The following is a 22,710-nucleotide window of genomic DNA, read 5'->3' on the forward strand; positions in this document are numbered from 1 at the left end:
GATAAAAAAGATTGGTGGCGACTCCCACACCTTGCGATTTTAATTTTCGTCCTGCGTCTGGCGGACGGGTTCCCGGACCCGCACGTCACGACAGTTATTACATTTTATTTTGACAATATTATTATTTTCTACTTATGAGAAGAGATTAAACACTTGTATTATTGGATTAACGTCTTCTGATTTTGGCTATTAATATATTTATCTTATCAATATTAAATAAAGAATTACACTATCATATGAAGTGGTGAAGGTAATTCAAAATAAATGATAAGATTGTATTATTGGATGAAGCATTATAAGTATTTTTAGAACAATGATATAATTCATAAATTAATTTTAATCTTAAAATTTTTTAAAATGTTTAAATATTGAGATACTTGAAAGGTTTGTCTTTTGAACTTTTTATGAATTACATGTGTGCTTCCCCAAAATTCCCCAATAACCTTAACGTTTACCTAAAACAACTTTAATGTCTTATGAGCTGACATCCTCTCCTTGATTGCATTCATTACAACCTCTAGCTTATATACGTATGTTAGGTTCGGCAATTTATTTGGGACTTTTAACAAGCTCTCTCTTTCAAGCACTCTCCACAACCGTATCTCTCCCTCTCTACCATCTTCTACCCGTGACTCACTCCTCTTTTTTTTTGTTTAATTCTCTATTTGCCGTAGCATATCTATCATAACACTCAATGTTTAAAGTCTATCATAGTCTTCCTTTTGGCTTCTCTCAATACAACTCATTTTACTTACATTTGTAACATTATCACTTCTTCATTTTTCAATTCTTATTATTTTGGTTGAAGTTGAAGTTGCAAGAAGAACCAGGAATACGTGTTTGCTAGTGAACGAGAGGGAACCATTTTAATTGAAAGAATATTCTAACAATGAACCACTAGATAGAGCGGAAGTACTCGAGGATGAAAATATGAACTTGCCTTATGTTTCGAAACCACTAAATGGCAGATGAGAAAACTTTCAAAGGATTGACACATCCATTCATGGAGGGTTCAAGTGAGAGAGGTTGATTGTCAATGAATAATTCTCAAAAAAAAAAAAAACCTTAATGGAAATTTGGAGAGCATGTGAATGCGATTCTTCACATTCATTATGATGATCTTTCTGTCTCAATCAATCAACCAACCAACCAAACTAAAGATATAGATTATAAATTAAAGATAGATAAATAAACATTCATATTTAAGTTTTATTTTCATATACAATTATATATATGCGTTTCAAACTTTTGTAGGCACATAAATTTACTTATATGAATGAATGGCTAGTTAACTTGGCAGGACAATTTTTTGAGGTGCATGCGAGACATGAATCTAAAAGCAAGGCACTCCATTTGATTTGACTTGTGATGAATGGAAATTACTAGCGAGAATCGTAATTAAGAAAAAAAAAAAGAGAAAAAAGATGAACGGGCCAAACAGCCCAATGAAAATGGGCAAGAACCCAGAAGCGTCCATGTGACAAGGATTCGAGGGAGAGGGGAATGGGATCGGTATATTAGTCTTAATAACATTTCATAGATAAATAACAATAAGAAATTAAGAATGCCCATTTCTCATCCCCAATCGACCATTCATTATTCCATTCCATAGGGTTTCTCCTTAAAGAAGCAAAGCATATCCCTTCTCTTCCCTCATCAAACTTAAAAGCAACTGCTCTACTATAATAGAGGTTTAATAGTCTAAATTGACTTATCAAACCCGATAAACACCAACTCCTCACTGTCTTCGCTGATCATTTGGAACCGCAGCCAAAAGCCATGGATGAAGAGTATGATGTCATAGTGCTGGGAACTGGTCTCAAGGAATGCATCCTCAGCGGTCTTCTTTCTGTTGACGGACTCAAGGTCTTCTTTTTCTGCTTCTTTACTTTGCAACTAAATATTTTCAATCTTCTCTTATTGATTTTATTTATTTTCTTTAAAAACGAAAATTTTGATTTCTGATCCTAGATCTTGATGGGTCTTCTCCTGGATCCAAATGGGTGCATGTTTGATTTGTTTAGAATCTGATGGATCTGCGGTGGCTTTGATTAAGGCAAAGACCAGGGCTATCTTTATATTGTCTCATCCTTTTCCTACAGAGTTACTTCTCCCTTTATCTCGTTTCAGCAACTCTTCAAAATTCTCATGATATTGCCAGCATATAGGATCTTTTTCGCCTAAAATTTTCAGTACTCTTGTAAACAGTAGCTGCAATGATATAATTATGCTGAAGTAAACGGATATGATTCTAATCACGGGATGTCAACTATTAACATGTCCCAGCCTAATGTGAACAATTGGTTGTTGAAATCCCGGTTGCATAATGGATAAATGGAAACTCATATTTTAAAAGATGATCATGACGGTTGCTTCAGTAATCAATTGCTTGATTTTCATAATGGGAGTAAAATCTCATGATCATCTTACCCTCCCCAATTGAGTGCATGACTAACCATACCCAGCTTTTAAACCTTAAAATTCTGAAAATGGTTGTGCTAAGTTACGATAAGGTTGGTTTTACTCTTTTTGTGAAAGGAAATGCTACTTGTTTCTTGCATGAAGTTGATTGCAAGATAGAAAAAGTCGATTGTTTTGAACTTTCACACAACATACTTAGAAAATTTACTATATTATTGCGATATTTTATTGTTTCCATTTGGTTTTATTCGTCTTGCATATAGGTTCTGCACATGGATAGGAATGACTACTATGGAGGAGAGTCTACATCACTCAACCTCATTCAGGTTCCATTTTCTACAAAGTCCAAACTTTTAGCCAATCTGTTGATTTGTTTTCCGTTAAGTACTTATTAATTTACTTCTTTAAATTATTTTTTGGTAGCTTTGGAAGAAGTTCAGGGGAAATGATAAGCCTCCAGCTCATTTGGGCTCTAGTAGAGATTATAATGTGGACATGATCCCTAAGGTGATTTTTCCATTTTATGTCCTTGCACTTTTTGCAGCTTTTATACTTTCGTATCCAATATACTAACATTTCTCTTATTCGTTGGACTAGTTTATGATGGCAAATGGCACTCTTGTGCGTGTCCTCATTCATACAGATGTTACAAAGTATCTGTACTTCAAAGCTGTCGATGGCAGCTATGTTTTTAGTAAAGGAAAGGTAGAATATCGTCTTTGCACATTTCAAGTTCGCTCTGCTTGGGATCCAAAATTTTTTTTTGTGCTTTACCCTATATTTTTGGTTTCTACCCTTTGTAACAGGTTCATAAGGTGCCAGCAACTGACATGGAGGCACTCAAATCTCCACTCATGGGAATATTTGAAAAGCGCCGTGCACGGAAGTTCTTTATATATGTTCAAGATTATGATGAAAAGGATCCTAAAACTCATGAGGGAATGGACTTGGCAAGGGTGACAACTAGGGAGCTAATTGCGTAAGGCCTTCCTTTTACCCTTTATCATGCTTCGTTCTTCAGAGCATGTGTTTGGGTATAGGACACACAAATACTAAAATGTTTCCATAAACATCTTTCCTTTTGATTGGGCATACCTTTGGTTTGGAGTAAAGATATTCCATTTGTTATTTTTTCTTCCTCTCCCCTTCTTCTTCTGGACCTGCATCTCTTCAATGAAATACTGCTGCCCCTATCTGATAGGCAATAGACTTTTAGATATTAGAGCATCCTAGGCCATTTTGCATATTATAAAGTTCACTTTTTATGACAGGAAATATGGTCTTGATGATAACACCGTGGACTTCATTGGTCATGCGTTGGCGCTTCACAGAGATGATTGTTACCTGGATGAACCTGCATTGGATACTGTGAAGAGGATGAAGGTCACTGATGCTTTGGGTTTGTGATGTATATGTTTGAAAGTTCAGCATTATTATTGATGGCCTAAATTCTTTCTCTCTATGTTATTTGATAGCTCTATGCGGAGTCTCTTGCACGTTTTCAAGGTGGATCTCCATACATTTATCCACTTTATGGATTGGGCGAGCTGCCCCAGGTTCTTCTTTCTCTCTCTCACAAGCTTGTTTGAATTGCTGATGTAGTAAAGTTTGGTAAACTTCTTATGTTTCTCCTTTGGAATAACTCAGGCTTTTGCACGGCTTAGTGCTGTATATGGTGGAACATATATGTTGAATAAACCTGAGTGTAAGGTATGTAGTGGTGGTTGTTTGATTTCTAATCTCTCTTCCTTTACGTTGTTGCTGGTCCAAGTTTTGATGATATTTCTGTGCCTGGAATGAGATACTTTACCTTCTATTTGCATCATGCTGTATATTCAGGTGGAGTTTGATGATGAAGGCAAAGTTAGCGGTGTCACATCTGAAGGTGAAACTGCCAGGTGTAAGAAAGTTGTTTGTGACCCTTCCTACTTACCGAACAAGGTAATATTGTACTATTTTTTTTTTCTTTACTTTAGCATTTCCATCAATGAGAAGCACTATATGTTTTTCAAAAAAAAAAGGGAAGCACTATAACTCATGATCTTATGGAGTTCTTAACCTTCAGTCATTTTAAAGTATGTGGAAGAAAGAACCTTTTTTCTTTCCCAACAGGTTCACTTGCCTGCATTAGAACATTTCATTTTCCTGCTGAACCTCTTCTTTGTTGTCGCTGATCCTTGGTATCCATTTTCGATAAGAAGGATGAGATTTCCATGCATTTAAAACGTGGGCCAAACAAATGAAATTGGCTTGGCAATCACTGTTTTAGAAGAATATTTTTAACAAGAAAAATTTCTGGCTTACTCAATATTCTTATTTTGAAACAAATGGAACCTAAGGGATGCTGTAAATTTAGGGGAAAGATTGTGGAATCCAATTCCACATTGGCTCATTTTCAGCTAGTGAATCTGAAGATTGAAGCTGATTATTTCGTGATTCTCATTTACTTGTGTCTGCTCAAACAGGTTAGGAAGATTGGTAGGGTTGCCAGGGCAATTGCTATTATGAGTCACCCAATCCCAAACACCAATGATTCTCATTCAGTTCAGATTATCCTGCCACAAAAGCAGTTGGGTCGCAGATCAGACATGTAAGTTCTTATTGTACTTTTTTATTTCTTTATTATTATTTTTTACTTAAATTGAAGTTTTGATGAAGTAAAATATGGGTGACTCTCAGTGATGGGAATGTCCATGAATTTTGCTATTGATTGAAAAGAACTATACCTGCGCCCTTTACTGGCTTGGTATCCTTGATTTTGGGACAGAGTTGCTTCTGCAGGTTTTTGGAACCGCTAAAGAGAACATTGTGAAATTGCATGCTTTATTTTAATGCTGCCATAGCCCCCTTCCAACCGATTGACCTGTGCCCTCTTAAACTAAACCTTTAAAAGATGGAAGGCTTATATTTGTGTACTTAAACTGAGGCAACTTAAAGGACAAACCAGGAGAAATTAAACAGAAAACTCATCAGTGTTTTGCTACTCTTTCTTGCCTCTTCCGTTTTTGATCTTAATTTTAGGATTATTTTGTGTCTGAGCAGGTATGTCTTCTGTTGTTCATATTCTCACAATGTTGCTCCAAAGGGCAAATTCATTGCATTTGTTTCAACAGAGGCTGAGACAGATCACCCTGAGACTGAACTAAGGCCTGGAATTGACCTTCTAGGTCCTGTTGATGAGATATTCTTTGATATCTATGACAGATATGAACCAGTGAATGAGCCTTCTTTGGACAATTGTTTTATATCAACGGTAATAATATTTAGTTTTTCTAGTTGTTGCAGTGGTCTACCTGCTGCCTTTTTGCTCAGAATAATTGTGACTCCATGGTAATTGTCATCTTGTTATCTTTGACAGAGTTACGATGCTACAACACACTTTGAATCGACTGTCATGGATGTACTTAACATGTATACCATGATAACTGGAAAGGTAAGCTTTGAGATTTTGTAAATATCTTTGGTTCCTCTCTCTGATCAATTCATCTACATTCCCATCTAAATTTTCAATTATCACAATTGATAATAGTTTCTAGACTTTTGAGTCTTTTTTTTAAAATAAAATTTCTGGCCTTTTTCTCAATAAATTTTCAATTAAGATTGGTTGCTAGATGGTTTAATCATTTTTAGTATTGCTGTAGCAAGGCATCTTGAATGTTTTGTAAATATTTTTCAAGTCAAAAGGAGAAGAAATAAGTAGAAAAGAAATTAAGTAAAACATGATATGTAGCTGAGTTCTGAAACCTGTGAGTTCCTTAGGAAGTTGCTCCAGCCACTTGGGAAACAAGAAAAATACACAAACATCCCTGAACTTGCGCGCATTTAACTGAAATCTAACTTGGCATTAGTGTTAGTAATCAAAAGTTTGACCGCTAAATTGCTCAAATTGAAAGAAGGAAGAAATTTTAGTAAAATGAGTCAAAGTTGAGGGATGATTTGTGTAATATATTATCAGAAAATTGTTTTTTACTAGAAAGTAATAAAGAGCGTGCTTATCTGGCAATTTTTGTTTATGTACACTAATGCCAAAAAAAAATGGACTCATTTTGAGCAGGTTCTTGACCTCAGTGTGGATTTGAGTGCTGCCAGTGCTGCAGAAGAATAGTAACCCTAAACCCCATTTTATTTGCTAATGTTTGTCGTTGTTTAAGTTTCTAAGAATGCTCAATGTTGATGGTGGGATTTATCTATCAGAAGTGGGGATGAACGTTTTACTTATCTTAGTTTTCTATTCGTATTACTCATTACGCTATATTTAATAATATAATGATATATAAATGTTTTGTTGGAGCTCATTGTGTGAGTATGGCTCCGTATGCATGTGTTTTCTTTTTTTCAAAAACTTGTTGAAATCAAAAGCAAAATGTCATGATTCCAAGGAAGATATCACGGGAAAAATTGTGTGCGCAAATCCTTGAGAGAGAGAGAGAGAGAGAGAGAGAGATTCGTGTGTACAAGTCTTTAGAGAGGGGAAAGGGGAAAGCAAGAGAGAAGAATAGAATAGCACGGCAATTTTTCATTGTATTTGGCTATGGTTAACATGGTGAGAATGGTCTCGATTCTCAATCATGATTCATGTACTGATTTGCCAACTATTCATGGGAGACACGCATGCACCAAGATGAAAAAAACCTCTCGTTAAAGAATTGAACATCGATTTGATTCTTAATATTGGCATTCGCACTTAGATGAGGGGAAAAGGTGTAAAAAAAAAAAAGGATAAACAGGGGAACCAAGCAGGCCGGTAAAAGCATAGTTGATGTAGAGGAAACTAAATTTCACGCTGTAATTGATTCTGACGCAATTTCTACCGCCTTTTCCTCTTCCTTTGCCTTTGCCAACTCAAGTGTTAAAGAATCTTGTTTAGGATCCTTGGCAGTCTTTCCACAACCCTTGGCCTTACTCTTTGCCCGTCGAGCCCAAATGGCAATGCCCTCTTGAACATGTTCTTCAAATATTGCCTTTCTGAAGCTACTCCCCATCTATAATTACAAAACACATATATTTAGGCATGATATCAGTTTTCCTTGGTTTCAAATTAACGGCTTTACAAACACACAACGGCACAAACCTGTGTGACGATTGCATAGAGTGGTAGAGTACTGTAACTGCAGAGAAACTGAACGATCACCCTATTTAAGAATGAACATTTGAGAAACAATAAAACATTAACGCCTTGTTTATAAATGTTATTTTTAAAGATAATAGGAATTGATCCTGAGTTTACCCTATGACCAGTCTAGGGATAACGTAACCAACTTCTCCCATGATACAAGAGTCAAAATGATATTGCACCTGTGAATCATTAATATCGGAGCATTTTTAATGAAATATATGCGATGGACTATTTAGCATAAAATAAACCAGATTAGATAATATATATATATATATATATATATATATATATATATATATAGATATATCTTTATTCATAATTACCAATATCCAAAAGAAACATGCCAATTCAAAAGAATTTTGGAATAGGATGATATGAATAAGAAGGAGAACGATTTGGGGCCTGTGGAACCAGAAGTGATCATCAGAAGGTTGGACCACCAAGTCCCCTTCAATTGCTACATGCTTTTCAGCGACCTCGTGAGCCAACTGTGTGATCACATGCTCCAACTTAGTGCCAACAGCAAGTAAAAGCTGTATTTAAGAAAGAAAAGAATTGCAAAACGTTTGAGCTAGCGTACTACACACACACACACACACACATATATATATAATTCAACTGCAAAAAGAACTTGGCATCTTTAAGTTGTATTAAATGCAAATGATAGCTTGGCGAAAAGTTTCCCAGGAATAAATTAGTAGCTATTATATTCTCACAGTTATTTCTCCACTTAAAGTCTGAAAGCTTTAAGTTATATTATCATAATATTGTCAGCATATATCAAATGTTCACCTTAGCAGCAACATAAGCATTAATAGATCAGCAGATATGTATGTGAATTCTAGGTCAGAGCAAATGCAGCACAAACAGTTAAAAGAAAATCCTAAATAAATAAAAGGATGCAAGACATAAACTATGCACTATATATATAGCAATGTGCAAATACTTAACAACAGCATTTTGTTAAGAGAAAAACAAGACAGTCAACAGCAGCAATCTGGGGTTGCAAATTAAGCTTACCATGAAGGGAATGAATGCTATCCAAAAATATGCGTGCCAACCTGCTCAGAAAAATCAAAATCACATCAGTAATGGCCAGTTCAACTTAATGTTGGAAAACTTATATGAACTCCAGCTCCAGGAAAGTTTACGGATCATGTAAATCCAAATTCCCAAATCTTTTATTTAAATGAGGCTATATATATATCAAGTAGAAAGTGTTTTTTTTTTCTGTACGCAGTAATTTTGCATCTTTGCAAGAAAAGTGTGTTGGTTCTTGAGGTGTCAATCTTTAATGCCATAGCATCTACAGCTTATTAGTAGAAAAGATATTCATAAGGACAAGAAATGCAGAAATATCTAATGCTGTAATGTAAAAGAAAAGACTTACCATGGATATTCAGTAACAGGAAGGCAACCACAAATAGCCAAAGATACCAACTACAATTAATGAAGTGAAAAAAATAAGAAAGATCCAGTACTAGATGAACAAATGCAAACATTGTTGAAGGATATAGTTGAGGAGTGGCAACATATATTTAAACGCTATGCTAGTGCATCTTAGCATTAATTTGCTACAGTCAAGGGCAAAATATACACACAAGTAAAAGCTAACCGAGGTGGCATCTCAATTGGTACTAACCTTATTCCCACAACTTTCTTGAAATCGGCCTCCAGAGCACGCATCATGTACTTATGAAAATTAAACTTTGGGTTTCCTCGACAATGCGTCTATTGAACAAGTTTTATATTAATTAAGAAGCAGAAATTAAGGGATAAAAGATAGAGATTAAATGGAAAAAAAATTAATCAACTTACATTGATGAAGCCTAGTCGCAACGTGACATAGTCTGATTTAGTAACAGAACCAAAGAATTGTTTGAAAAATGAATGCTGAAGAATAAAAAGTAAAACCAGTTGTCAGCTGTTTTTTTTTTTAATGTCCTAAAAATATATCTGAATGTTTTCTATAACTAGTAAATTTTGCGTCCAACTAGATAACAAAATTTTCTGTGATCTCTTGGTCAAAGGGTATGTTGTTTAGATCACCTATGATGATGATGCTGATGATAAGTGACTGAATTAAACATTAGGATTAATTAGGTGCCCCGTTCATGGACATCGATCTCTAGTCGTAGTTACAGCCAAAAGATTGCAAGAAGAAATGATTGTGCAAATACAGTTGTCTCAGTAGTTGTATTAACTAAATACAGATCATATATCCCAACTTACCATCCAACTTAGCAAAGCTAAATTCTTTCCAATCCCCAGGAAACGATTCTTGATAAAATCATGGTCTTGGACATGGGTGAACGTTGTGTTCAGAACTGCACGGATAGACTTTGTATTAGGAGAAACGCACAAAGTAAGAAGTAGCAACTGGATGCTAAATGATTTCTCAGAATTGAAAAAGTTTGTTAGGCAATGGAGAAAATGATAAATGCGTTCGTTGCATATAAATTACAGTGTGACTCAATATGAAAGAATTTAAGAAGAAAAAGGATGATTTCGGCACTAAAATAAAAAAAAAATGGACATACTCATTAAAAGTAATGAAAATAAATGGTTCAACCATTGGGAAAAGGTCCTGTGTTACCCTTTTCTGGATCATATTCTTTTTCTGCGGCGGAATCTTCCCAGTGTTTCCATTGACGTATCTGCATCACGGAGATAAGTAGTTTGAATCGTACAGCAAACTCAATAAATACAAAAAATGGACTCAAAGCATGCATGGAGACACAAACAGAATATAGTAAATTAGAGAAACAACCACCTTTGCACTTCCGAAAAGAATGGTTAGAGCACAGAAGGTCACGTGGACAACTGCTAACACGAAAATAAATATGTGAAGATGATGCAATGCGGTTGTGGATAACAACGGGACCTTTCCCTGTGAAGAGAAAGATTTTAAAGAGAAAAGTTAAATATTAATTACTGATCACGAAGGCTGTTGATAACTTACATTAAATTGGCAATCGCAATCACCAATACTTTACAAGCTTGACTGCAGATAGAAAGAGCTGTAAATTCTTGTTTTTTGTTGTTATTCTGAGTTAGCAGTTGCTGTAGAATATCAATGTTATACATACCTCGGCGGCACAGTAAGCAGCGGAGGGGTCGGAATCAGAGTCGGAGGCCTCGGCAAGAAGGTGGCGGGTGGACAAAAATAGGGCTTGAAAATGGGAGGTAGATTTTGATTCGGTGTCATATTTCTTGCAAGGCAGCCATTTACTGTCCGAATGCTCTGCTATGCAGATTTTGCCAATGCAATCTTGAAACACAGTGAGCAAAAGTGATATGAACCCCAGCAGCATCAACTCTGTCATACATACATACAGCACTCCTAGTTGTATTACAAAAATTATCATGTCCATATCATAAAGAATATAGGCAGAATGAAGAAGGAATACCATACCTTCTTTGATTTTCTCAAGGGCTTCGAAGAGGGGTTTCTGGTGCTTTTTCTTCAAATACTGCAAATTAATAGAGTCAATGAACATTAATTTCACATTAATTTGTTTAATTTCTTGACCAAGAAAAGTATATATATTACAGAAACATCAGATCAAAGAGGAGGACCAATAATTTAATACAATATACCTTGCCAGTGTAGTGAAGGATCCTTTCTGCAGCAAGAGATATTACAACTATGACAGCGCATACGGCAGCCACCACCCACGTCGGAGTGAACTCTAAGGTTGTGCCACCTCCTGCCATAATACGATTATGGCTCCGAGTCTCTCTCTTTCAAACTTTCCACTATGCTTATACTATAAGCCAATGATTAGTTATATACAGCGGCTACGTTCTGCCGCTGGTGGTTGCTATGGCTACTTACATAGTATTGGTGGTCGAAGAGGACAACACAGGAATTTCAGCCTTGACCAAAACGAGTAGTGGTAGCCATTGCGAACGGATTGCGGAACAATTGACTTCTTCGCGACTCGACTTACTAGTTTCCGTGTTTATTTAAATATTAGTTATGACTCGACGTTAGGACCATATATTTGTAATCTCACGCACGAGACGTTGAAAAAAGAGATTGCAGGCGAGGCGAGAACAATTAGATCAACAAAAATGGAACGAAAAAACGCGTTAATTTTGGAAGCTTCTCTTCCTCAGTTGTCACGCCCGGCATTTACAACATCATTTTACTCTTACGGTATACACCGTATATGTTAGTTGTGCTGTCTGATTGTATTGCATCATTTTCATATGTACCAGTGTACATCTCTGTGTGGGAAGACAGATGACTCCTAGGCCTAGCTCTTATGAAACCATTACGGGCCATAAATTAACTATAAGCTTTTAAATCATGCGAAATACAACCAACAAGATATGTGTAAACATAAATTACTCTTAATTATTTTTTCTGTTATGTTTGAATTTTAAAAATTGCTCCTAATTATTTTTTTGCTGTTTACAATGAAGAATCGATTAAGAATGTAACTTCTTGTTTTAGGGTCAATTTCATAACTTTTTTTTTTTTTTATTTTTTATAATTGGAGGAGAGGGATTCGAACTCTACTCTTTAGGTAATGGAATAATACACCAACCAATGAGCCAAATACTCGGATTCTCATAACTTTTTTACTTCTGAACTATTCTCGCTGCTTCATGTGATAACACAACTTGACTACCTATTTCTGAATTACTTTAACTATTATATGTGGTAGAGTATTTTCCAGACAAATGTTTTATTAATATTAAGGAGAAAATATGTTAGTTAGTAAAATCAAGCATTTATACCAATCATTTTAGCATGTTGGGGAAGAAACTTTTCATGTATTTTAAATTATCTTTTTTTTTTCTTTCTTTTCAATTTGGGTTTTTACACTACACGTTTTCTTTTTTCATTTTATCTTCCTTTTTCTTTATAAATATAAAAAATGAATTTTTAAAAGTTACATATAATGAGACATTTAACATCAATGTTAACATTAATAATGATAAAAAAATTTTCGTTATTACATTAAAATTTTAGGAATGAATAATTGATTTTTTAAACTGAAAAGATGAAATTTTAAAGATTGTGTAATTTCCTCAATACTATTATTTTGATACGAGATGGCTTTGTTCTACTTTTTCGACCCAGTAAAGCAACCTTTTTGGTTTGTGTACCGGTCCAAAAAAGTTTCTGGTAATAATTTAAGATTTCGGTATCTAAAATTTAGAGATAATATATTATATTTTACTATTGGACACCAAATTTGTTCTTATGTCCATTTCAGAATATGAACTTTTAATTCAATCAAATTAAAAATCTAAAAAATTCAATTATAAATTCAGCCTTTAATTTCTCTCTAAATTGCGCCCTTAAAATCCAAATTTCAACCTAAATACAGTTGCCCAAATGCAAAAGAATCCAAACTCCATTTACAATGAAGACAATTTTTAATTGTGCGATGTTGGGTAGCATATGATCCACAGCTTGTCATATACTCATACAACACTACGCCAAGTAGACTTTTTTACAGCACATAGAAATTAAGAGCCCCTAAATGTAAGAAAAATGCATCCATGTACATATTTATATCGCTCGCAAAGCTGCTTCTTAGAAACACTTGGCCATCGGGCACAAGCTTTAATAATAGAAATAACCCTCAAAATGAGCTCCATCTGGTTAAGAATCAATTTAAAATTAATGAAATTATGAAAATCACATACATGCGACATATATTCTCATGTGTAATGTTCAGGGTAAAAATGCACTGAAATTAAAGATCCGTTTGTTTTAAAGTAAATCATTTTTCGAAAAACGTGTTCAAATCTTATATTTGTTTAGAAGATGGAAAATTGATTTCAAATATAAAACATTTTACGAGTCAATGAAAAAAACAATCGTTGACCACCTAAAACGTCTTATGCCTTTGAAGGACGTAAGATATTTTTCGAAAAATAATAAAAACACTTTTGTATTAAGTTTATGAGTATCAATTTGATAAATATTAATATTTAACTTAAAATATTTAAAAAATAAAAATATTAATATTTAACTTAAAAAATTTTAATTTAAAATATTAATATTTAAATTATTCAGCACTATTAAAATTAAAAAAAATATTTTTTAACGAAATCATTCAATACAATCAAATTTGTTATTTATAAATTGAATAAATCTAATTAATAATTATAATAAAAAATATTTTAATGATTTCATTTGATGAATACACATTTATAATATGTTTAAATCTTACTAATAGTTATAATAAAAAATATTATTGTTATAGAAACAGTATTATTATTGTTTTTCTGTTGGTAATATTATTTAATTCAGATGTATTATGTTTTTGTAATTTTAGTTGTGAGATTTTAGGATTCTACTCTTTTAAATTTCTAAAACATAATTGAAAATAACGGTTGAAGAGATAAAGACAAGGGCAATTAGCGGAACTTATGAGACTTCATTTTTTAGTCTTATGTTGTATATTGATTAAAAATCCATTCCTTGTAGGAAAGATGTTGAGCATGCACGAGAGGAAGAATCAGTTCTGTTAGAAGGTAAGGTGATATTGGCGGTGGCTTAATTCTTCAGTGGCAGATAACCATACCCAAAGATAATCCAAAGGTTTTCCGGGTTGAATCTAGTATTTTAGCTCGCAAAGTTGGTTCTGGTTCTGGTGGATTTTCAAGGTTTGCTCATTTTTCACATTCATAATCTTTTTGTTCCTTTCCTTTTGTTTCTTGTTTTTAATTTCTTGAATTTTTAATTTGATTTAGGCTTCCTGGTAATATTATTGAAACCAGATGATAAGAAGGAATTGGTTTAATGGAATGGAATGGGACTTGTGTTTTGATACATGCTAAAAGAATTAGAGCGGGGAACAGAAGAGGAGCATATTTCTTAATTAGTTCAACTATGATTTATAATTAGTGTAGGAGGCTGGTTTGTCCCAGCTGTGAGTGTTGGCTTTACATGTGGGGAATAAGGAGGACGCGAAGTGGGCTTATCGTAGTTTGATTGACTTCATACTATGGTAGGACTTCTTCACCTATTTTTATTTGATCTTATTTATTATCCCTTAGAAGGGATAAGGTCCAAAGCTTAACTTGAATATAGTGTTAGAATAAACGTAAATCAATGTGAGAGATTTGTTTAACGCATATAGTCAACAAATTATCAGACTATATATAATACCCATTTACATCTTTACTTATTCTTGCAATCTTTAACTGGTTTAAATCAATGTGAGAGAATTGCCATTGAATATACCCATTGATGGCTCTAAGCAGGAAGTTTGGCCAGATTCTGGAGAACAACTTTATGAAGGGAATCTTCTGCCTAATGGTAACCCTACGAACATCCTAAATTCAACAATTGCCATGATTAAAAGATTGTGAGAACTTAAAAGATGAATTTCATTGATTAGCTGGTGTTCCTTTGCTTTTCGGCAAATCTAATTAACTGCAGCCAATTTTTAATGAGAATTGCCATGATCTGGGGCTCATTGACCTTCCATCTGCTTTGTATCTGTTCTTGTGCAATTCTATGTGGCTTTTTGTTTTTTTTTTTAATTTTTTGTTAAGAGAAAACTTCATTGGAAACTTAAAATTCCTTTTGCCTTTCAGGTGAATGGATGCTCGTTGATAAATGTCTTGGTTTGGGGCTCATCAATCGATTTCATGTTAGTGATGTCTATAAGTGCCTCATCCACTGGGGAATAGGGACAGTAAACTTGGAGCTGTGGTCTGAAGACCGTCCTGTTTCAAAACAATCACCTCTTAGGGCATTTCACGAGTATGAGGTGATAGGAACCCCATAATTGGTCATACTAATTATGCATTGATAGTTGAGTTTGTAAGGGAGTTTGTAAGTGTATTGTTAGTATAAGATGCAATTTTGGATGGTTTTATTGGAAGTAATGAACTTTTCTTTTATTTGGTTTTAATAATAAATTTCCTTTTATATATTTATATTTATATAAATAGTGATGGTTAATTATCAATTTTTTCAGAGAACTTAAAAGATGTTTTTCATCTTTTACACGATGGAAAGGATGTATGTAAAAGGTTTTAGTATGTTGGCAGAAATGGATGGGGCATTACCGTGAACAGAATTATATTACCAAAGAAACATTGTATTTATATCCAATCATTAGAGCTCCCTATGGTTCTAAAAACTTTAGATGCAAGCGAAATAACTAAATTCCATTTTAAGGAGGTTGTTCGTTTGTATGGTGTGCCTAAAACCATCACTTCAGATAGGGACAACAAGTTTCTTGGCCATTTTTGAAGGATTTTGTGGAAGATATTTGATTCATCATTGAATTACAGTAGCGCAGCTTATCCACAAACTAATGGCCAAACTGAGTCAATGAACAGAACCTTTCACAATCTGATTCACAGTATTTGTGGAGATAGATCAAAGTGGTGGGATTTTGCATTGGCACAAGCAGAGTTTGCTTATAATAGTACTGTTCATAGTATCATGTGAAAATCTTCATTTTCTATTGTGTACACAAAGTCGCCACAATATGCTCTTTTACTTGATCAAGCTACCTAAAGTTCATGGATTTAGTGTGGCTATAGAAAATATAGCTAATCAAATGCAAGATGTTTAAGCTGAGGTGAAACAGAAATTAGAGCAAGCTAATGCCAAGTACAAGAAAGTTGCAAATCAACATTGCAGAAAGTAGATTTTTGAAGTAGGATATCAAGTGATGGTGTTTCTGTGAAAAAAATGGTTTCCAGTGGGAACTTAAAGTAAGTTACAGCCTGCGAAGTATGGACCATATTAGATTTTGAAGAAGATCAATGACAATGCATATGTTGTGGATCTACCAGATACAATGGGAATTTCCAAAACATTTAATGTGGCGGATATTTACCCATTTTATTCATCAGATGAACCATTGTATTCAAATATACAAGTTAATTCAAGGTTGATTTTTTCTCAAGTGGAAGGGAATGACGTAAATTGATGACAAATAATTTTAGTATTTTCTTATTTAGTTACGAGTCTTATTAAGAATTATAGGTATAATAGAATTTTCCTTTTGTTTTATTTTCCTTGGATGGTAAGTAAGCATAGGTTTAGAAATTTACTTTTCTTGTACTCCAAGGAAGCCTAGGGTAGAATACTTCTTTATTTTAATTTACTTTTGTAAAACCCGACCCTATAAACACCTGTCATGACATACATGCATTGAGTAGCATGTTATTACGCTAGGAAAGTCCTAAGAATAGACGAAACTCGGTATTGTACCTAACGGTACACTTGAGTTGATTTAACCTCGAACTAGTTCAAATAGGAATCGTAGGATAAAATTTAATATTTTATAGTCCAAGAATGACTAAAAATGATTGTTCGAAGTTCAAGGGTTCATTTGGAGAAAAATTAGAAATTTTTATGTTTAGGGGCAAAATCATCATTTTACCACCTAATATAATAATTTGATCATGGAGTGAAATTTTGGACCAAGATTAACTATTTGGAGTATAATTTAATGGTAGGAAGTGAAAAATTTCAATTCTAGCAATTTTCGGAATATAAGGGCAAAACGATAATTTTGTCATCTCGGGGTAAAAACCGTAATTTTTACCACCCAAAACTTGTCAAAATTATAGAATTTATTTATTTTTGGTATGAATAACTATGGTATTTCAAGTGGTGAAAAGTAGAAGTTGGATGAAATTTAAAAAAACGGGCCAATGGGAAAGTGACACATGGCACTTTTTAATGATTTAATATTATTTTAATGAAAAGTCAGCCCATTTAAACCCCATATTAAGTGATGGCCGGCCATAAGGAGAGAACAAGAGAGAAAATAGGGAGGAAATGAAGAAAAGAGAAAAACCAAAGGAAAACTAGAAAATTCAAAGGGAAAATCGCGTTTTTCGACCGTTTACGCGTTTAACGGTAAGATTTTTCGACTTTGGCTTGATTTCTACCTTTCTTATGCCTTTGTTTCCATTTAGCATGCTTGAGGAGAGAGATCAAAAAGTGATATCAAGGGCTGGATGAAATTCAAGGGGGAGGAATTTGAAATTTTTATGTTTTGATTTTTAGTTAAATTGATAGTTTTTGTTAGTTAAATGTGTATAGAAATCAAATTGGGCAAGAAAGCATGAAATTTTCACAATACCCACCATTGGCTGAATGTTCAATGATGTACAATGATGATGAACTGATTTTTATTCTAAGAGAAATAAAGAGAAAATGATGAAAAATGGTTAAATGTGATAGAAAAACAAAGTGAAAGATTTACCGAATTAATGTCCCATTTTTGGCCGAATTTTCCAAAGAGGAAAGTGAGCTGATTTTGGTGATTTTAGTGAGTTATTGGCTGATATTTAATGGTTAGAAATGTTGAAGAGAAAATGGGACAATTTAGAGCTAAAATAGAGTGCGTTAGTAATTTATCGGGTAAAGTGCCAAAAATAGGTTAATACCGCGTTTAAGCCGTTTTAGGCTATTGCATTTCATACCATGCATTGGTATAGGATTTAAGTCAATTATATAGTGATCTAGCATCAATGTGGTAAATTGTGAAATTTTTGCAATGTGTTAAGGAGGAGAGCCTTTCGGTAAAGGCAAGAAAGTCATACTCGACGAACAATGATCGGGGCACCTAGAAAGCATTTAATTTGTACAAACGGTGAGTAAACCTATTATTATTGTAAATTATTTAGATTTTATTTTTAAATGCTCTTCATGGATTTTATGAAATAAAAATGTGATTAAAATGAGATTTTTGATGTTTTAGAAATAAATGTGTACAAATAAAATATATTGTNATATTGTGTTGATTATAAAATTGAGTAATTGGAGGCTGCCAATTATTTTGAAATATATATTTTCCTATGATGGCTTATGATATATGAGTATATGTGGCTATATGTTATAATTGCATTGAAAATTTATGTAAGTTGTCTTTTACTATATATGCTGGGTAAACAAATAAAAGTCACGTTATATTGTCGAAATTTTATTAAAATTTGTGGGTTTAGTCACTGCAGTGACGGGTTTTCGTAGACTGCCTATTAGAGGGGCACGGTAAACTCGGTTATATAGTTACTCCGGTAGTAGAGGCGAGGAGGGTAACTCCTAGGGTAGTGCTAGAGCTCACTTTACGTCGAACCCCCATGTGAATGTGTAACTCGGCCAACGCCAAGGAACGGCTTCTTTTAAAAATAAAAATGTATTTCACATGTAAATATCTTAACAACCTTGGCGGACTCGGTTAGATGCCTCGGTCAAGGTATCCCCGAGGACTAGTTTTGGCTTGAGCCCTGTTTTTAATAAAAGTTATAAGCCTTAACAACTGTTTTGGTAAATTACAAATATTTTATGGTTTAAGAAATAAATTGAAAACCTTATGAAATGGTTTGTAATTTGTTGTATAAACTTGCCTCAATGTTACTCGCCTTTAGATATTTATGATAATGTCTGTTTACTCATTGGGATTATAAAATCTCACCCACCTCATTTCCAAATATTTCAGGCCCGTGGTAGCTTGTAGATACCGATTTTGTCGAGGATTCCATTTGACTCCTCTATCTCACAGACAGTAGGTTACTATCACCAATACTTGGTGTACTTAGGGACCACTTGTCATTGTAATTATTATTGTACATTATAACTTTATAAATTATTGTATGTATGAATTTATTTTACTTACACGTGTTTCTATAAATATTATTTTATATAAAAATGTTATATTTTTGTCTTTTGAATTACTTGAGCCGGAAATGACTGGTAATTGTTTAAAACGGAATGTTTAAAAACGATTGCTCACAAAAAAGGCAAGAAACTGATATATAAGCCTTGCGGGATTTCGATTGGCATTTCAAGCAATGAGTGTCAATCGGGAAGTCACGGAGATTGTTATGGGCCCGAGAGAGGTTCCGGGTCGTGACAACTTTACTTGTGCTTTTAAGTTTAGGTAAAAAAAAGATTAAGCTATTATAAATAGCACATTTAGGCTTAGTTATTAGAAAACTTATTTTTTGTGAATTATTGAATAATATTATATTTTCTCTCAAATTTTGAGTGTAAGTTTCCACGTTTGAAACTTGGTTATCAATTTTAAAGGCTTAGTTGAGTGGTAGTCTTTGTTTTCACGCTGATTTCTTACGTCATTTAGTTACTGCATGTGATTGACTAAAATTGACTCTTAACAATTTTAAATCCTTATTCTTCTATTGCATTTAATCAAGTTTTTATATTTTTATTTTTAGTCAAATAAGACTTTATGACTAACGGTTGATTAATTTCCATTAGTCAAAAAGTCACTTACCATTAGTCATATTACATAATTATTCGTTGTGATATATCAACATGCCATGGGATGGCTACACTATGTAATTGCCACAAGATGGCCTATATATGTTATTTTGCAATATGTTGCTTTTGCATTTTGAGCACGTTAGTGTGCAAACTAATATAACATATTCCTATGTGATATAATATGTTCATGCATGTTTAATGTACGGTTCCATAGTGAAGAGTCCCATGAGGTAATTTTGAGTATTTGATTTGAATTTTTTATTTTAGGCTTGCCAGGGCTAAGAGGATAACTCCCATTGATACCTTTGCATTGATCATGGTCGCAAATTTGGGTTGCGACAGAAGGTGATACTATAAGCTAAATGTTAGATAGTTTCACAAACATAGTTAGAGTTTTGAAAGCTTTAGGAAAAGACTTCTCAAATGCTAAACTAGTTAAAAAGGTATTCTATAGTCTACCCAAGTCATGGAGACCAAAAGTGATGGTCATAGAAAAAGTAAGAAATCTAAATAACTTCAAACTAGAGAAGCTTGTAGGATATCTTCTTACCTATGAGATTACTTTGAAACATGAAAATGAAAGGGAAAAAACAAAGAATGAGGACACAAAGAAAAAGAGGATAACACTCAAATCCAAAATAGAAGAAGAAGAAGAAAATAGTACAAAGAATAAGAGTGAGGAGGATGAAGATAGCCATGTTAGCCAAGAAGTTTAGCAAATTTATGGGTTTAGGGTTTGGGGTTTGGGGTTTAGATGTTCGGGGTTAGGGTTTAGGGGTTAGTGTTAAGGGTTTAGGGTTGTAGGGTTTGGGGTTTTATGGTTTTAGGTTTTAGGGTTTCGGGGTTTGGGGTTCGGGGTTTGGGTTTAGGGTTAGGGTTTAGGGGTTAAGGGTTAGGGTTTAGGGGTTTAAGGTTTAAGGGTTCGGGGTTACGGGTTACGGGGTTACGAGTTAGGGTTAGGGGTTAGGGGTTTAGGGTTTAGGGGTTAAGGTTTAGGGTTTAGGGGTGAAGGGTTCGAGGGTTAGGGTTCAGGTTTCAGAGTTTTTTTTTTTATACTGGAAATTCACGCAGTGCCCAGCTACCTTGTTAAATTTTATTAATAACGATAAAAAGGTACAAAGGAGGGGGGCATATACCGTACCTCTGAGTTACATGAGCATGAGATTGATTTATAAAAGCACTTAGAGTAAGAAAATCCATCTTACGTGGATAACTTTTGATGGTACCGGGAGACAATATTTCTTACTATTACATTGAAGCAATAAACTAAAGTAAAATGTAAACCATAAATTGTAGAAAAGCAAAACACCTAGAATAAAGTGTTCCATTTTATGACCCTATTTTAGTCTACCGTCATAAAGTTGGAACACTTCCATATTACAAAATTCTATGTAAAAGACATAAAAATAAACTAGGAGTACTACTCCTTTACATTCCTTGAAAACGAACATAAGGTAAATTCAATCTATCTAATTTAAGCATACCTTGTAGCTGACCTTGTGCTTCAGTGAATAGACAAAGATTTTGATGATTGTGTCCTTCATTTGACAGAAAGTCTACTGCTTGGTTGCCTTCTCGAAAGATGTGCAAAATTCGATAGGAAAAGCTGCGCAGGCACATCTTTATGGACTCCAATAGATACCTTATGTCACGGGACCCTTTTTTGGAGAGCTGAATTAATTGAATCGCCACCAATGCATCCATTTCGATCCACAGCTTCTCTATACGATGCTCTTTGCACAAGAGAAGTCCACGAAGTAAAGCTTGCAATTCAGCCTGCAAGGAATTACAAAGGTCGATATTTTCGGAGAAGCCAAAGATCAGCTTACCTGTATGGTCTCGAAGCACTCCTCCACTAGCTACTTGTGGACCATTCCGAGAGCTACCATCCACATTCAACTTATATTTACCTATGGATGGCCTTTTCTAATAAAAAATTTGGGGAGGGGCATGCTGTTTAAGAGGAAAAGAAAGTCTCAACATTGTTGCTATATTTGTGTCTCCTTTCCATTGCCATTGTTGTAGCAGGGATCCATCATATAACTGTCTGCATAGCTTCATGATTCGCCATGTTACTCAATCTGGATACAACACTGAGTGCTTGTGCTTTGCATCATTCCTTTCTAACCATAAGAACCATCAAATAATTATTGAAAGCAAAACACAAATATGGCCCTTTCTGACATAATCACCAGAATAATACCGTGCCCATATAATTTGAGAAACATGTTGGGGATTCCAAATATAGATTTGAAAGAATTTTGCAAAGAAATTTCAAACCTGTTTCGCTACCGAATTTTCCAATAGGACATGAATTAAGGACTCTTCGGAGTTGCAGCAAACACACTTAGAAGCCAAATGAATACCTTTTTCCTTCATCTGAAGCTCCACTGGGATCCAATTATGTAGAGTTTTCCATAAGAAAAAGGAAATCGATAAAGGAATGCTTCTGTGCCAGATGAATGAGCATAATGCATTAGACGCTTGCCGCTGCCTAACCATCTCCCAAGCACTCCTAGTGGAAAAATCGCCGTTTGAAGTGAGAGTCCAATATGCAACATCCTCTTGGGACTTATCAAAAGGGACCTGCAATATCTCATCAACTAAAGCCATAGGCAGAAATGATTTCAATTTGTCCACATCCCAAGTATAACCATTATAGAAATGATTAACATGTGACATGTCATTTTGAAATTAAGGAAATGAAGCAGTTAGAGGTTTATCTCCCATCCAACAATCATGCTAAAAAAAAAGGTCCCCTTTACCTATTTTCCATCGAATATTTTACAAAGCCATTTCTCGACCACTGATCATCAGTTTCCAAACATGGGAATCATGAAGCTTCGGTTGGATATGGTGGGGTATTCGGCCAAGGCAATATTTAGTTCTCAGAAATTGTGTCCATAAACTATTACCTGTTTGGAATCTCAACCATAATTTTAAC

At 34.2% G+C, this 22,710-nt stretch overlaps 2 protein-coding genes across 2 annotated transcripts; one reads left to right on the forward strand and one right to left on the reverse strand.

The window, feature by feature from the left end:
* Positions 1 to 1,537: 1,537 nt before the first annotated feature.
* LOC18597388 (guanosine nucleotide diphosphate dissociation inhibitor 1) lies at positions 1,538 to 6,737 on the forward strand. Its single transcript, XM_018129861.1, has 13 exons — positions 1,538 to 1,866; positions 2,685 to 2,747; positions 2,845 to 2,928; positions 3,019 to 3,126; positions 3,228 to 3,400; positions 3,693 to 3,804; positions 3,897 to 3,977; positions 4,069 to 4,131; positions 4,261 to 4,362; positions 4,887 to 5,011; positions 5,464 to 5,674; positions 5,780 to 5,854; positions 6,476 to 6,737. The coding sequence occupies exons 1-13, from the start codon at positions 1,780 to 1,782 to the stop codon at positions 6,524 to 6,526; spliced, it is 1,335 nt and encodes a 444-aa protein (XP_017985350.1). The 5' UTR covers positions 1,538 to 1,779; the 3' UTR covers positions 6,527 to 6,737.
* On the reverse strand, positions 6,502 to 11,254 carry LOC18597387 (MLO-like protein 1). The gene is made up of 14 exons (XM_007026398.2): positions 11,138 to 11,254; positions 10,953 to 11,010; positions 10,627 to 10,856; positions 10,311 to 10,427; positions 10,134 to 10,194; positions 9,770 to 9,864; positions 9,356 to 9,430; positions 9,180 to 9,268; positions 8,928 to 8,977; positions 8,558 to 8,598; positions 7,861 to 8,070; positions 7,649 to 7,716; positions 7,493 to 7,553; positions 6,502 to 7,403 (listed from the first exon to the last, which is right to left on the reverse strand). Exons 1-14 carry the CDS (start codon positions 11,252 to 11,254, stop codon positions 7,200 to 7,202), a joined length of 1,476 nt encoding a protein of 491 aa, XP_007026460.2. The 3' UTR covers positions 6,502 to 7,199.
* Between the last annotated feature and the right edge of the window lie 11,456 nt (positions 11,255 to 22,710).

Source organism: Theobroma cacao, unplaced genomic scaffold, assembly GCF_000208745.1.
Source record: "Theobroma cacao cultivar B97-61/B2 unplaced genomic scaffold, Criollo_cocoa_genome_V2, whole genome shotgun sequence".
NCBI lineage: Eukaryota > Viridiplantae > Streptophyta > Magnoliopsida > Malvales > Malvaceae > Theobroma > Theobroma cacao.

What these genes read in the sequence shown, in the direction of transcription:
- LOC18597388 (XM_018129861.1), top strand. Translation starts at nt 1,780, where the DNA reads ATGGATGAAGAGTATGATGTCATAGTGCTGGGAACTGGTCTCAAGGAA. An exon ending in TTTCTGTTGACGGACTCAAG is followed by an intron (nt 1,867 to 2,684) that starts GTCTTCTTTTTC and finishes TCTTGCATATAG; the next exon opens with GTTCTGCACATGGATAGGAA. An exon ending in CATCACTCAACCTCATTCAG is followed by an intron (nt 2,748 to 2,844) that starts GTTCCATTTTCT and finishes ATTTTTTGGTAG; the next exon opens with CTTTGGAAGAAGTTCAGGGG.
- LOC18597387 (XM_007026398.2), bottom strand. Translation starts at nt 11,254, where the DNA reads ATGGCAGGAGGTGGCACAACCTTAGAGTTCACTCCGACGTGGGTGGTG. An exon ending in AGAATATGATCCAGAAAAGG is followed by an intron (nt 9,865 to 10,133) that starts GTAACACAGGAC and finishes CTATCCGTGCAG; the next exon opens with TTCTGAACACAACGTTCACC. An exon ending in TGCGACTAGGCTTCATCAAT is followed by an intron (nt 9,269 to 9,355) that starts GTAAGTTGATTA and finishes CTTGTTCAATAG; the next exon opens with ACGCATTGTCGAGGAAACCC.